At 41.8% G+C, this 17351-nt stretch overlaps 1 protein-coding gene across 1 annotated transcript in view; it reads right to left on the reverse strand.

Annotated features, from left to right (window-relative positions):
- Positions 1–12880, reverse strand: part of L3MBTL4 (L3MBTL histone methyl-lysine binding protein 4) — a 275710-nt gene extending 262830 nt beyond the window's left edge. Inside the window, exons 1-2 of the mRNA XM_081802549.1 lie at positions 12868–12880; positions 12632–12795 (exon numbers count right to left, since the gene is read on the reverse strand). Coding sequence (XP_081658675.1) covers positions 12632–12795; positions 12868–12880 — 177 coding nt within the window. The remainder of the gene's footprint in view (positions 1–12631; positions 12796–12867) is intronic.
- Positions 12881–17351: the final 4471 nt, after the last annotated feature.

Here is a 17351-nt window from a genome sequence, read left to right on the forward strand (position 1 = left end):
AGTTGACCATAGAGTTGAGGGTCCATTTCTGGGCTCTCTATTCTGTTCCTTTGATCTCTGTGTCTGTTTTTGTGCCAGTACCATACTGTCTTGATGATGACAGCTTTGTAATAGAGCTGGAAGTCCAGAACTGTGATGCCGCCAGCTTTGCTTTTCTTTTTCAACATTCCTCTGGCTATTCAGGGTAAAAAGCCTTTGGTTTTTATACTCTTCTTTCTTGTTAGAATTTTCAAATGGCATTGTAATTAGCTAAAAAATCAGCACACACATACAATTAAGTGATGACGATGCTAGGGAAGAAGACAGGACACAGGTCACAAGAAGCTTTGTAGAAGATCTTGTTAAGGACCTTTCAGTTTATTCTTAGTCGATGAAGCCTTAGCAAAAGCTTTTAAGCAGAGGGGAGAAGAAAACATTCTTGCCTTCTATAAAGATCTTATTAGTGGCAGTGTAGGAAATTAATTTAAAAAACAGCAAGACTAGAAATAGGAAAAATAGTTAAGGAGGTTTTTAATATCTACCGATAATTGAGAATTTGCCATGTGCCACGTATAGGTATCTAACTCAGCTCACTGAAGCCTTAAAATCCCCTGTATTGGAACTCTACAATCCCCACGTTGCATCTAGGCTTGGAGACATTCACACATATCACACTTGCACAGCTAGTCAGTAAAAAACTGGAATGTGAATTCAAACCCTGGTCTGTGTGCTTCACTGCAAAGTTCCATTCCATTCCAGAACATGGCAGAAGCCTGGACAAGTGACAAAGAGGACCGTGACCAATGCAGAACCAGGTGGGAGGGGCAGATTCAGGACCTATCAAGGAGGCAAGATGGGTAGTACCTGAGGACTGGCTGGATGCAGAGAACGAAGAAGGCAGGGAATTTTAAACACACCCAGGTTTCAGGCTTGGAAGAAATACCCAGATTTTCCATAATGTGTTTTTACTTTTATAATGTTATCAATACCGACTGATACCTTCAAGGACTCTATAGACAGCTCATGAACAATGACATTTTTGTACCTACTTTTCAATTCCAAATTTCTAGTGCATTACTATAGCTTCAACGCCCCCCCAGGTACAGTATCTTGCAATGAATCTTTCATCCTAAGTCTATTCACTGCAAATACTGGCAAGCTATGAGAGGTTAAGAAACTTTTTCCTTGCTTTCTCCTCTGGGAGCTTTGTGATTTTCACCTGAGCTAACAATGGAAACTCCCAGGAATATTAGAATATTAGAATCCCTCCTGGCTTTCTCTTGTTTCAATCACAGAGGAAAAGGAGACCTTGAATACACCTGTATCTATGGATATAGAGATATAGAGACATATATACACACACGCACTCACACATAGCATACAATCATGGATGTATACACATTTTTTTCTATTCTTGCTTAAACTACACCTTAATGTAGATGTTTTTAATGTTGGAGCAGAGATAGGGTACATGGTTTCAATGGTAGAGCAGGAGTGGCATCTATGATGTCTTCTGGGATTCTAGAAACCTCCTAAATTTTAAAATTTGTGTGCAAATGGATATAAGCACTTCTCTAAGGAGATTACCAATAGCTTTCATTAGATGTTCAAAAGGGTCTAATACCTAAAAAAAAGATTAAGAACCACATGGCTGTCCTTCAAGGGAATCTGTCATTAATCAATCCCCTGACTACACAACATATTTAGGAGTCTTCAATAAGCAGGCATGAGCAGTTCCTGCAGCTGTTCACCATGGATATACAGGCCAGGCAACAAGGCATGCTTCAAATCCTGCTTTTTCAAACTGATGCCTATTTTTGCCATCTATTTGTTAGGCTAATGGGGAAAAATCGTCACCTACATAATTAAACATAACTTGCTGCAAGGCTTCAGTTAAGACAGTAGTGAAGGATCGCTGATTGTGTATTTTTAAACTCTCATTTTAGAGACTATTTCCTTGTTATTTTGAACATTTTTCATAGGTTAATTCTGTATCCCAAACTGTTGCCAAGATTATACCAAGAAGCATTCTACAGAAAGAGAACACAGAATTCATGGCATAACAAAAGTATTCTCAAGTAAGCCAGTGGATGCAATTCCTCCTGCTTTTTTGTGAATCTACTCTACTATAATCTCAGATGCAGAAATTCTCATTTCCCCAGAACTACTGACCTTATTGGTAGTAGGAAGTTTGGCTGAGGTGTGTGTGTGTGTATCCAGGTACCCTGACCTACCCACTGACTGAATTACAGTCTCAGAAACAAAAAGAAAGCACATAGCAGAGTGGGTGGAATACTGTTGGATTTAGGCAGCTTTACACCAACAAAGATCTTCATAAACAAAGAGAAAGAACCCACCAGTATAAAACAAAGGAGTGCATAGAGAGAACTTTTGAAAATAACTTCTGAAGATGTCTGATAATTCACTGGCCAACATGAGTAGACTCCACAAATCTCTGAGTGTAGCGTCTAAAGCAATAAGCTCACATATTTTTTCCCTAAACGATTAAACCCTCATAGGGTAAAAAGACAAAGATACTTCTAACATAAATTTGCTTCAACTGTAAGAAAAAAACTGTGGAAACTGTCTACTCTTGATCCTGAATACCACTATTTTCTTCTTTTAATTTCTCTTCCTCTGAACATCTTGAAACATGACATTCGGCTTCCAGCTGGAACTGCAGATAAGCAGCCTTTACGGGGGCTCCAAGCCCCTCCCAGTAAGGAGAAAGCAGCCCGATTGGACTGTCCAGCCTCACTACTTCAGATCTGCTAAACTATTTCCCAGGCCTCTGGTACTTTGAATCCCACCATTACGGAGAAGTGGATACTAAGAATAGGAAAAATATCTGAGCTGCAAGATCAGGATGTATCTTCAGTTTTGCCCCAGAACTTACAGCTTTAGAGAACATGAGAAATGAACATGAATGAGAATTCTCTCTGTTCTTCAGAGCCCCAGCCATTAATCAGCTTAAATGACTTCAAAGCTACAGTCTAGTTTTAAAACACACTTCTTTCTCTGCCTAATATACCTTGGGATTTAAGCCCCAATCAAACATGTGAATATAATACACACAGTATTTTTTTTTTTTTACAAAATATGTTCTTTCCTGGGAGAACTCTTAAATATCAATGAAGTTATCTTAAAACTGGGGGCAGCAAAATACACATAGAAGACAAAAACAAATAGGAAAACAAACAAGCACACACTTTAAGTAAATAATAGACCTAGGCTATAATCTGATTCTAAACATATCAGAATTCATAGTATAATGAGGTATTTCATTTTCTCTTAAACTACTAAAAAAGTCATGCATGGTCATCATGTGGCTACTGATTAATAATTTAAAGTATTATCTAAGAAGGATCTATATTAGAACTATGATAGTATTCTCAGTGATTATCAAGTAATTTGGAAGCATGTTCAAAGCACAAAATACTTGACATGTGACTGAACTGTTTTGGTTGGAAAGGTCCTACTTGTCTGAAATCATTCTACAGGGGGTTATAAAATATATGAATTTTCACGGCAGCATCTTTCTGCGCCCACAAAGCTAAACACATATTCAGACTTTATCAAAAACAAAACACAGACATGAGTTTTTCAGTTTCTATTTAATGTACTGGCATATTAAAAAAAACAGATTTTTAAAAGTATAATTCGGGTTTGGATACAGAAGTTAAATTTAGAGAGAGAGTGTAAGCTCTTCCTTTCACTTGGACTTCACTAAGGGAAGGCTCAGAGAGAACAGGCTGTCATATCTAGGGCAATTAGGTGGTTAAATTAGGAAGGTGTCTTTGTTCCCCAACTACTCCCAGCCCTTTCCAAAAGAACCCCCCACCACATCATCCTAAAGATGGCTGAAATTTCCTTCTCAGGACACAAAGTATTTCTTTCCCAAATCATTAGAGATTACTACAGATTTCAAGAGAGGCAGAGGGACCTAGTACAATACAAGAACGTGTTAAGGAGTGTCTGAGATAAAGATGTCGCTGAGGAAAGCAGGGGAAGGAAAAGCAGAAATGCCAAAGTCAACATAATGATTCTGCCTTGTTTTCGGAGACAGAGGAGAGCAACTGAGGAAATATTTTCTGTTCCCATCATGAAGGCAGGAGGACCAGCATCACAGCGAGCATGCAAGGTGTACAACGGCAGTATCTGCCAACACTACGGTTTCAGATGAAGCTCCAACAGTGAGTGGTTTTCAGGAGCTCAGGAGATCAGAAGACTGAGATGGAACAGCTCAGCTGGGAGGCCACACTTGACGGGGAGCGACCAAGAGCCCTGTTGTGGTCATACGGAGGCCGGTCCCGACGAGGACAGAGTCCTGGGAGACGGGGTCCTGCCTAGAGCTCAGAACGAATGCTGTCAAGAAGGGCAGGTTCTGGGGGCAGCAAAGGACTAGAATCTGCGAAGTGTCATCTTAAGAATTCTTGCATCTAAAAGAGTGAACTACATGTCAGACACTGTATTGGGCTAAACACTGTATATACATTTTATGTAACTCCTCAACAGTCTCTAAGAAGCGAGTAATATTATTGTCCACTTTCAGTTAAAAACTAAGAGCCACCCTGCTCCGCGGGGAAGCCTGCTTCTCCCTTTCCTACTGCCCCTGCTTGTGTTCCCTCTCTCGCTATGTCTCTCTCTGTCAAATAAATAAATAAAATCTTTAAAAAAAAATAAAATAAAATAAAAAAAAAAAAACTAAGAGCCAGAGAAACGCTTCACAGAGTCCTTCTTCTATAAAATGAAGGGAAAGAAGCTGAAAGGGCTTAATGAGGCAGCACACGTACCAACACCAAGCCAATAAAAAGATGCTCCAAAATGCACCTCTCTCCGAGAATCATGAAGCAGGGAGGAATTTAAAAAAAGGAAAGAAACCCAGTCAGTCTTCACAGAGATTACAGCTCTACCCAGAGACAAAACACACTACATGTAATCACACAGAATGACAGAAAAAGCAGTCAGACATGCTACGTACACAAATGACAAACAGAATCATAGTTTACAAAGATCATTCCAGCAACAGTGTGCAGGAAGGTTAAAGGTGGGGCCGGTCTGGACAGAGAGAGATCATTTAAGAAACTTTTGTTACAACTGCTATGAAAATAAAATGGGGGCTTCCTCCTACATGAAGGCAGCAGTAGTAGGGGCACAGAGAAGGAGATGAAGGGGCAAACCTGAGCAGACACACGTGAGCAGAGAGAGCAGGAACAGCAGCTGGCCACCGCGAAACGAGTGTGGAGGGCCCTTCCCAGGGACCACGAGCCCATGAGCGGACTCACGAAGGCAGACTGGGAAAGGGAGTCGGCTTTGCACGTGCTGAGTGTAAGATGGTTGTGGGCCACCCAGGGGAGGAGGTCTAGGAGGTTACAGACTCCACTGGGTCTAGGCGGAACTCGAGTTAAGGGGGTAGACGAGACGCCCCAGGGGCCATGCAGAAGGGGGCCCAGGAGAAGCGGATTTTTGGGAGTGCCTGGCAAGGAGTGGCTAGGAGCAAGCAAAAGCACCGGACAGCAGAAAGCATCCCGGAGCAGGGGGAGTGTAGGCCAAGGCCTGATGTTTGTGGCTTTGAAATCAGGGTAGGTGGTCGGGGGGGTGGGGGGGTGGGCACTTCAACGGGCACGGTTTCAGGTCATGGTGGGAGTAAAGGCCAGGATGCAGAGTTGGAGGAGGAAAAGGTTAGAAATGAAGAAAAGAGAAAACGCAGGCCAACATTTCAAAAAGCTAAAGCAGACTAAGGAGATGAGCTATTAAAGGGAGTGCAGGACTAAGGGCCAGTATGCTTTCTTAAAGATGGGACAGACTGGTGTGGAGGAGAAGCAAAGGTAACTTACAAGCAGGACATGAGATGACTGATGGGTCGTTGATCAGTTCTCTCTAGAAAAGCAAAAATGGGAAGGCTCCAGAGCATAGGCAGAGGAACGAGGGGCATGAGGAGGGTACTTCTCCCGGTTCAACCTGGGAAAGAGGTCTGAGTAGGTGTGAGTGAAGGTTTGTGGCAGGGAGTGGAGGGAGGTCGCACCACATCCATCAAGGGAGTGACGTCTTCTGCTGGGAGCAAGGGCAGAGGCCTCAGAGAAGTGCCTTCCCAGGAAGCAGGGAGTACTCAGACTGACAACCAGAAGGATGGCCAGGCACTGCCCTCTTAGCAGAGACTGGTGGTCTACAGTGCCACCAATCTGCAAGGCTTTGTGCTTCTTCTCTAGCAGGGCTTTGCAGCTTAGTTAGGTACAGAAGTTAGATGGCACATGTGATTCATCCAGAGCTGGGATTTTGGCAGGCATTTTGGGGGGAGAGGAGAACAGGGGGACAAGGCAGTGGAAGATCCTGGCAAGAGAATGGCTGAAATGATGGAACTAGGGGGCCTCGCCTGGCCAGAGGAAGACGTGAAGCCAGAAGGAAGAAAAAGGACAAATTCAACAACCACAAGTCTGAATTAAAGGAAAAACTGATACTGTGAGAATGAGGGAGACAGAGGGCTGCAAGGACAGTGGATGGGATCAGACAGTGAGATTGAAAGTTCCACAGTGCAGGAGAGGTCCAGTTCTGATTGACGCAAGTGTGGCAGGAAGCAGGTGGACTGCCCTGGGAAGGAGGGGCAGGCCCCCAGGTGGAGGCAGGCGAGGTACTAGGTGGCTCACGCGGGCAAAGGCTATCCAAGGATGAGCAGGAGACCGGGGCAGAAGCAAAGGGGAGGCTTGGGGAGGGTAGCACGTGAGCACGCACATGCACACAGGTGCACACACGCACAATCCAATGAAGTAACAAGAGTGGAAACCGTAGGGAAGAATGGCATACGCCTCAGGGGAGCGAGGGTTGGGTGCCGAGTGACAAACCTAAGGAGCAGGCAGGAGGCAGGAGGAGCCTAGGCCCCCTGACCTTGAGGGGTGGAGAAGTGAGTTTGGTAGAGGGGAAAGGGCACTCTCGGGAAGCAGAGGTTACAGCGAAGCAGCTTTGCATGCTGGCCGGAGAAAGGAGGGACTGATGTGTTGAGCTACTAAGATGCGTCACTTGCTTTTTTAAAAAAAGATTTTATTATTTATTTATTTGAGAGAGAGAGAGAGAACGGGTGGGGAGGGGCAGAGGGAGAGAGAGAGAGAATCTTAAGCAGACTCTGTGCTAAGCACAGAGCCTGACACGGGACTGGATCTCTCACAACTCTGAGATCATAGCCTGAACCGAAATCAAGAGTCGAATGCTTAAGGAGCCACCCAGGCGCCCTAGTACATTACTTGTTTTGCCACAGGGGTGCTGCAGAGGTCACAGGAGAAGGATGGGAGGGAGCCGGCCATGAGAAGCCACTCAGGCCAGAGGCGGGGACAGCACAGCAATGGGAAGGAGATGGCACCTGTGGTCAGTGGCTTCCAAAGACAGCCACTTCCTAATCCCTGAACCTGTGAATACGGTATGTTACATGGTGAAAGGGATTTTCCAGATGTAATTAAGTGGACCATCTCGAGATGGAGAGGTTATCCTGGATTATCCAGGTGGGCCCAATGTCATCACAAGTGTCCTTGCAGGAGGGAGGCCAAAGGACCACAGAAGGAGATGTGACCATGGAAAGAGAGGTTGGAGTGATATGGCCCCACAAGCTAAGAAACGCAGGTAGTGTTCAGAAGGTACAAAAGGCAGGAAACACACTCTCCCCTACAGCCTGCAGAAGGAACATAACCCTGCTAACCCATTTTAGACTTCTGGCTTCCTGAACTATAAGATAATAAATATGTGTTATCCTAAGCCACTAAGTTCATGGTAATTTGTCATAAGCGTGAAAGAAGAAAGAAAGAAAGAAAGAAAGGAGGGAAGGGAAGGGAAGGGAAGAGAAAAGAAAAGGAAAGAGAGAGAAAGAGAAAAAGAAAAAGAAAAACCCCCTTGCTATATAAAATTCAAACTACAACTATATACTACACTATAAAAGACCCACAGAGAAGTCCAAGAGTTTTAGCTTTTCCATGATGACTTTCATCTTGTTCTGAAATACTAATCATTTTCTGGGGCGCCTGGGTGGCTCAGTCGTGTAAGCGTCTGCCTTCAGCTCAGGTCATGGTCCCAGTGTCCTGTGATCGAGCCCCACATCAGGCTCCCTGCTCAGCGGGAAGCCTGCTTCTCCCTCTCTCACTCCCCCTGCTTGTGTTCCCTCTCTCACTGTGTCTCTCTCTGTCAAATAAATAAAATCTTTAAAAAAAAAAATACCAATCATTTTAAAATATTCAAGTGTCCCTGACCTGCAGGGGCCCAAGCACGCATTTAGCCTATCTACTCGGCTATCCACTGGCTGAGGAGACAGAAACATCTGCTGGGCATAAAAAGCAGAGCTTTCTGGGCCAGTGACTAAGGACAACCAGGATGTGTGGTTTGTGGGACAAGGACGGTTTAGGGTGAGGTAGGGCTATGCTCCCTCGGTCAGACTTGCCCCCAGAATGCTGGGATAGGTGCAGGTGGAGGTCCCTGTGGCTCGTGGCCAGATAACACAAGGGACAGAACCTGCCTTCCTGCTGGTCCTACACTGTCTCCCAAGCCTCACTCCCACCAGCAGGAGCCGGGCAGACAGAGGCTGCCAAGTCCACAGGTCAGAGTGCACAGGCTGGGACAGCTTCCTGAAGGGGGAGGGTCTTGGAGGATTCCTTGGCTAGAAATGTGACTTTAAAATATGTCCCCCCCCCAAGGGGGGACATGGACCTACGAAGTTCAGAGAACAAGAGAAGACATAGAGGCCTCACGCTTGGATAGACTCTGAATAGTTAAGCAGGGCAGCAACATGCTGACCCGCACGGAAGAAGCTCTGTGTTCATGTGCATCTACAGATGGGGCTAGACTGTGGGGACTTGGATTCCAGGCTGGCATATTTGAACTTGCGATGGGCAACAGGGTGGGAAGAATGTTTCAGGGAGATACAGTGGATGGTTAGATGACTGGCAGGGAGAGAGAGAAAAGTTTTAAAACCAACTTCAAAACCAAAGAAATAAATATTTTAAAGTTTGAATCAAATCAAGATAAGGCCCATTTCACCAGTAATGAAGAGAAAATGTTTTTATACTTTCTGTCAACAGAAGATGTTTATATCCTTGTACACTCACTACCCCAGATGGTAAAATAAACCATAAATTATAAAACACTTTACTGTGTCTTGTACAAAAAGAAATTCAAAATAGGCCTATAGATATGCAAAAAGCTTGTGTGCAAATAAAATAAGCATACTCTTTTAAAAATATACACACACAAATATATATACATATATACACACACATTTTCTTCGTAGAATACATGTCTGATTTGCATGATAGAACTGCTCACTTGTGTGTCTGTCACTGGTACACCTTCTAAAACTTGAGTATTAGGATGGAAATGATATAGTAAAAGTAAAGCAATACTCAATATCTTTTTAATAGTTTTCCAATCAGGATATGCAAACTGTTTCATTTTATTTTCAACATTTCGGTGTCAAAAGCTGAGAAGTTCCATCTTAACTGGCTGACCTGAACACCATTATTACAATATTTACACAATTAAAATGGACAGTAAGAGTCAAGAGCACAATGTCACTCTAAGTTCAATCTGATCATCTTTCTTGGAAGACTGGCCTTAACTACCTGCCTTTTTTATTCTACTGAACGCTATTTTCAATTATAAACCACGTCACCTCATCTCAGAATATAAATGTCCAGTCAGAGTAACACTGTATTTGAATACAAGAATCTTCAGTTATCAGGACAAATCAGACCTAATAAATGGTAAGCTTCTTCCTCCTCATTCAGGGTTGGAGGAGATACCACCTCTGCTCGGAACACCTAGGAAACTCATTACTTGTACATTCCGCTGACAATAAACATTCTACCTCACACTGCTGTCATGTTTTCAGGCGTATCTTACATCTCAGTAGATGGCAAGATTTTAAGCAACCATGTTATAAACTCCATAGTGTTTCAGTCCATGTAAACGATGCTTTGTACAGATAGTCAAGCTACTCAATTATGTGAGTAGCTTGACTGTTAAATTCTGAGTGAAGAGAAAGGCATGCCAACAGGTCAGACATGTCCACTTTCGCATGTGCTCATACTTTATGGTCACTTTCAGAGTTGACAAAAATTAGAGTCCACAAGCTTGAAAAAGTCATATTTTAAAGTCACATTTCTAGCCAAGGAATCCTCCAAGACTGCGTTCCTTGCTCACTGCTCATCTCTCCTCTGTGGAGAGAGTCATGGATTCTCCTTACACCCTCCAGAGGGAGCCCACCCCTGCCTTTACAATGCCACGTGTCCCCTCACTTAGCGCTCACAGCACCTCTCTTGTCAGATCTCTATAAAGTCAAGGGAGAAAGTTCTATGACCCATAACCTACTATTACACAATTCCCAATGTTGAAATAGGGATTTATTTCAGGAACAGGAATCTCACATTTGCCCCCTTGGAGGTTTTTGTTAGTTAATACTAGGTCACGAGGGAAAAACTGGGGGAGAAATTCTCTGTTCTGCGGGTGTTCTTGCACTAGTTGATGGACCTTGAGGTGTCCTAGAGGAGAAACCAAGAAACTGTGTTAATCCACTCACTGGCTGAGCTGAGGGAAGAATGCAGGCACTGACCAGAATCTAACTGCTCTCTGCCAACAGCTGAAACCTGCCTTGCTCCGGAAACAAAGGCCATTTCAGCCTAACACGCTAACATGTGGTTCAATTCTCAATGGAGGGAAGAGAGGACCCCGGTCTAGGGACACCCAGGGGTCTGATTCCTAAGACCCTGCATCACTCATGGCCAATTTTGCTACATGGAAGTCCTGACCTCAATCACTGACTGGTCTTACATTTTTGTGGTCTCTGGGTGCCTTGAGACCCTACAGAGATCCCATCCATGCCCAGCCACTGAGTCACAAGCCGGCCTGTGTCCTGTGGTTGAACCTTTCACCCTGGACCCAGCTGAACTACATCTGCCCTTGGGGCTCACAGCTCCTGACAGGCCTTAGCTGGATCTGGGCCTGCCCACTCCACCCTCCTGACCTGCAGTGACCACACAGCATGGGCACAAGATGGGCTCAGAGACAGAGAGAAAGGGCAACTACAGGTTGCACTGGATTGCCCCAGCCAGAGCCAACTCTCTTTAAGGACCTTCCATGCTCGGAAATGAAACACTGACTGATCATGAGCACACTAAGAACAGACATTGTGAGGAAACATGAAAGAGAAGGAAGAAGAGACCCCTTACCGAGGGAACTTACCCTAAGTCTCATCACGCGACAGTCTCATCAGGAGTCAGCAGGGACCTGACTCCTGCCTGAGCAGGGACTGCACAGCTCTTACAAACTACTACCACCTTGGGCCTCCATCTTGCACACAGAAGCCTGAGGAGGTTCTCAAGCTCCAGGGTGCCAGGCCCCACCCACTGAGGTTCTAAGTTAATAGGTGTCGGGAACACCCATGCATCTGGGTTTTCCAAAGCTCCATAAAGGCATCTGATGTGAAGACTGGGCTGAGTATGAAATATTTAGTATTTCTTAAATGTGAGCTGCCAGCACTTGGTTTCTCTTTCTTTCCCTATTTGCTTCACATCTCCCCCATTCTATTTCCATGGCCAGGATTAAAATTGTTAGCCCTTTTGGGGCACCTGGATGGCTCAGCTGGTTGAGCGTCTGATTCTTGGTTTCAGCTTGGGTCCTGATCTCGGGATCGTGATATCAAGGTCATGAGATCGAGCCCTGTGTTGGGCTCTGTGCCCATCGGGGAGTCTGCTTGAGATTCTCTCTCCCTCTCCTTCTGCTCCTCCCTGCTGCACTCTCTCTCTCTCTAAAATAAACAAATCTTTAAAAAAAATTGCTAGTCCTTTTACATAATAAAAAGTACTAGATGTAACTCAACAAAAATGTCCTGAAAAGTAAAGTAAATAAGGAGCGTTAGCTTCTCACTGCTAGTTAAAATGCAATATAATGATGCAAATCTGATGCAATTTTTTTATATAAATCCCCCTGAAACATTGAAAACACAGACCAAGAAGAATAGATAGGGTAGCAGAAGATTTGGTACCCTGGGTAAAGATGATCCCCGTGAAGTCACAAGCACCCCCATGCCAAAAGTCACTTGGTCAAGCAAGCCCACATAGGCTGCTCTTGGCATTGTTAGAGTCAGGTAGAATGTAATTTAGGGGTTTCACTGTCTCCTCCAACATGTTGCCTGACCCACCACTTCCATGCAACACATCAAAACAGATCCCTCGAACCTGATCCTTGGGTGGTCCTGTGCAAGTAATATCTGCTAATACAAAGAAAGACTAGCACGTATTGTTCATTATGTGCACATACATTGCATCCAATGCCCTCTACATGTACAACTGATTTCATCCTCCAACAACCCCAGGAGGTAGGTATGGTAATTTCCTTATATTACAGATGAGGAAACTGAAGCACAGAGAGACTGAAGAACTTGCCCAAGGTCACAGAGCTGGAAGGTAGTGGCACTGGGTTTCAAACCCATGGAGTCCAGCTCCAGAGCACACTCCAGTCCAGCTCTCGATCACTAAGGCTTCCGTTAGCTTCGTTATGTAATTTTCCAGTGAAACCTACAAATCAAATAAGTTGGATGTTCTGTGTAGGCAAATGATTTCCTTTTAGTTACTTCTCTTAAGTGTTCATTCCTTGCCAAAACATAAGACTGTTAGTGGTTCACCTTAGAAAACAGTTCAACAGGTGCTGCTGTTGCCTTCTGTTCTGTCAAGTACTGTTCCCACGACCACGCTTCTTGTGCAGTCACTGAAGGGACTGGAAAAGAAAACACAGTGACTTTTCTTGAAACAGTTAGTGACAGAAAAATAATATCTAACTGAAGATTAACTCAACAAGCAGGCTGATTCATCAAAGAGGTCATCAGGAGACCCAGCAACTGATAAAAACCTTATCTCTCACTTTCCATGAGCATTTGGTAGAGTCATCTAACCAGTCCATACGCAGTTTCTCCTGTTTTAGAACAGGCCTATGAATACATCCCCTGCCAAGAAGACCGCTGATAAACACTTAAAATGGGTAGTTTCTTACTCCTCTCAAAGAAGAGTAAACCGGTACCGGTTTTCTAAAACATGATTTGGTTCATTTTAAGGTGAATGACCTGAAAATATCTGTATCATCTCCTTTCGCTTTCATACCTCTTTTTGGGATGAATGTCACTTGGTACAACCTTTGGAAGGCAATGTGGAAATATATGTCAAAAGCCTTAAGAATTATTCATATATAATTTTGAACCAGCAATTCTGCTTCCAGAATTTGTCTTAATGCGATTACAGTGAATGTGCCCAAGGGGCAAACACGAGGGTTTTTATCCTAGAACTCCTCATAATAATGAAACATTGGAAACAAATTACAGGTCCACCAAGAGGGGGTTAATTAAATGCATTGTACAAACGTGTCATTTTAATAATAGGCTGTAAAATTACATTATAGAAGATTAATGTCAGAGAAAGACTATGTTAATGATACACTACTAGTGGAAAAAAAACAGCAGTTTAGAAAACAAAATGATCCTTTTTGGTAAAATACGTAATTGAAATGTGAAAGACTAAAATTATGTAAATCAAAATCTTAAGTGAAGTCATCTTTAGCTGCCAGGATTATGGCTTCTTCCCAGTTTTCTCTGCACTTTATTTTTCTGCTTTCCAAATTTTCTAGATCAATAGCTATCCTTTGTAATTCAATAAAAATATCATTTTTAAGTAATAAAAATCTGAAAAGCATTGATAATTGTTTTAAGTTTATACTTCTACATCCCAGTAATTCCCCCTCTAGGATTAACATGCTAAGTAGTCATGATAAAAGTTGACAGTAAAAATATACATCAGAACATTATTACAGCAAAAACACAAAATAATATTAATATGAGAAAAAGGTCAAAAAGACTATAATACATGTACCTATATACATAGGCACATATATACATATGATTTTGAAGTTATTGAAAACTATTTTTTAAGTAACAAAATACCTTGAGAATTTTCTAGGTTAAGTAAAATCAAAGTATGTACATAAAACATAAAACAGATTATATTATCCTAAATTTTAAAATATAAATTTTTACATATATTGAGACATTCATTTATTCAACATATTTATAAAGCACCTTCTTTGTGCAAGGCACTATGTATAGATATTTGTCCACACATACAGACACACAAGCATAGAAAAGCAATTGAAAAGGCACAGCAAAATATTAATAGTGGCTATATGTGGGTAGTAGGATTAATGTAAATATTCTTCCCTTGTTTGTTACTTTCTATCATTTTAAAATTCTCTACAAGTATTATTACCATACACATACACACACACACACACACACACACTCTCACAAACACACACTCATATACACACATCCTGGAGAAGATTGGCCAAAAATCACTATGTGAGTTTTAACATTTATCTTGCTGTAAAATGTTCCTGAAGAAGGTACAGATGGTAAAAGGTCAGAACTGCATGAGCATTGCTAGTGACAGGTGGTAAAATGCACCTTTAAGTCAAACATTTGAAGCCTCTCAAGACAATAAAGCAACCTGATGGGATAACAAACATAAAAATCCATCACATTGTATAGGAAGAATTCATGTAGACTTTTAATCATTTAAAAAATATTTGATGAGCTTACTGTGACAAGAAGCTGTCCGTTCAAATAGAAATATAACCCAGTCCCTGATCCAGTAGATGAAAAATAAATAATATATACGATTTATCTTTTGATATACATCTATATATAATTGACCAAAAGGGAGTAATTTAAGCTCAGATTATAAAGAAAAAATCATATCAAGTTAGAGTTTAGAAACAGACACAGAGTATATACATTAATATTTACTATTTATCAATCATAACATACTAACATGGTTCTTGCTAAGAAATACACTTACTAAAGTATGAGAATTTTGAAAAGCATTTTAATCATCAAATAAGGCTAACAGAATTGTCATCAATGGATTTTCTTGCTTTGTTTGAAAATAATGAGACATCATAGTGTGATTTCCATCAAGGAGCTTACAGTCTATTCAAACATTATAGCATTTACAGGTTTACTGCCACTTCTACCACAATATGAGATATTTTATTTTCCAAAGTAGAGAAAGCAATTTGACAAACCCTGAAGATTCCCTAGTAAGATTATTCAACATCCGTATTTTCACATAAGCATTTTACTACATTACAATTATATGCTTTACAAAAAAACATCACGGCAGTGTTTTCTCTAAAGCAAATACAGATACCTCATTTTCTACAACAGCTGTGTTCTTAAAAAGATTGTGTATAATTTCTCAACTTAGTCATATTTCCCATTGTTATATATCATCATTTCACCAGCAGTAAATCATATCTACAATCATCTCTTATGATCACATAAGTCTGTAATAACCCTTCTAAGTTTTATCAGAAAAAGAAAACATGATACCAAAAATAACAATTTTCCATGGATTCAGTATTTTTGTAAAGCAAGAGGACTAGTCAGCAACACAGTACCAGCCAGTGAGACAGGGAAATACCACGTTCCTCTGCTCCTGGGGCCACACGCAGGCCTTGCGTCTCATCACTGACTCTAGGGGGACTCACGCCAGCTGAGAGGAACCAGTTTGCTTATTTAGAATTAGGATGTAAATTCTTAAAAAGAAAGGATCTCGCTGATCTTGTCCATCACTCTATCCTTGGAGTTATAACCATGCCTGGCCATAAATATTTGTTTAATGAATGAAAGGGAAGGGAGGCAGGTGAGATAATAATTTTGGCTTTTTTTTTTTTTAAATATATATTTTTTATTTATTTTGAGAGAGCTAGCACACAAGTGAGAGAGCACAAGCAGGGGGAAGGGCAGAGGGAGAAGCAGGCTCCCCGCCGAGCAGGGAGCCCGACATGGGGCTCGATCCCAGGACCCCGGGATCATGACCTGAGCCGAAGGCAGATACCTAATGACTGAGCCACCCAGGCGCCCCAATAATTTTGGCTTTTAAAATGAATTCAAAGAGATCTATTTTGACCAACTCATTGCTCAATTTCCTGGAGAGAAGGAACCAATTATGAATAGCACTGCTTCAGGCACCAAATTTTCTTTATTTTTTATGCAATTTTCTTGAACATTCTACAGACACGACATTCATTTCACAGAGTATTAGATAGGCACACAAGTTTGTAAATCCTAAATTCCATTTCTTTTCACTATATACAGTGGCTACAGCAAAACATTCCAATTATTACTCTTCTGCCACACATTACTAATATACAACATATATTTAATTTTACATAACCTGTCACTTAATATGTACCTATTCTATGCCAGGTACCAAATTACAGGGGGTGTGTGTATGTGTGTGTGTGTGCATGCATGTACATGATGTAAGCGTATATGTACGAATGTGTATGTTTCCATTTATTCTTTACAACACTGAATATCAGATTTGTAACCTCATTTTATAATTATAGGAAACAGGCTTACAGAGGTCACACATCTGGAAAAATGTGGATTTAAACAAAATGTCTAGCCCATGCACTCCCATTATATAATACTGTCTCACTTTAGCTTACACGGTGAAAATGTAGCAGAAATACCTATTAAATTACTAAATTTTAATGTAGCAGAAATGCCTATTAAATTAATAACTTTTAATTTGGCAGAAATGCCTATTAAATTAATAACTTTTAAGTTTAAAAGCACCACAAATAAGTCTGCAGGGTAATAAATAAGCTCACTCACTCATGGTGGCTGTGTAAATTGGACTCAAACTTGGGAAGTCATGTTGACAATGCATACAAGCATATCTCGGAGATACTGCAGGTTCAGGTCCAGTTCCAGACCCCGGTAATCAAGGAACTATTGCAACAAAGCTAGTCAAATGAATGTTTTGGCTTCCCAGTGCATATAAAAGTTATGTTTACACTATACTGTAGCCTATTAAGTATGCAATAGTGTTGTGTCCTAAAAAACAACGTACATAATGTAAAAATATGTTATTGATGGGACACCTGGGTGGCTCAGTCAGGTAAGCTTAACTCTTGGTTTCAGCTCAGGTCATGATCTCGCAGTTGTGGGATCAAGCCCGTGTCGGGCTATGCTCAGTGCAGTCTGCTTCAAATTCTCACTTCCTCTCCCTCTCATTCACTCTCTCACTCTCTCTCACTCAAATAAATAAATAAAATCTTTTAAAAATATATATTTTATTGATTAAAAAATGCTGTCATCTGAGCTTCCAGTGAGTGACAATCTGTTGGCTGGTGGAGGGTCTTGCCTCGATGCTGAGGCTGCTGACTGAGCGGGCGGGGGTTGCTGACAGTGGGGGCAGCTGTGGCAAAGTCTTCAAGTAAGACAACAATGAAGTCCGCTGCACCGAAGGACTCTTCCTTTCACTTGAAGGCTTAGAAGTCATGGTGGG

The sequence above is a fragment of the Leptonychotes weddellii genome, chromosome 13 (genome assembly GCF_054177405.1).
Source record: "Leptonychotes weddellii isolate Sample4059 chromosome 13, ASM5417740v2, whole genome shotgun sequence".
Lineage (NCBI taxonomy): Eukaryota > Metazoa > Chordata > Mammalia > Carnivora > Phocidae > Leptonychotes > Leptonychotes weddellii.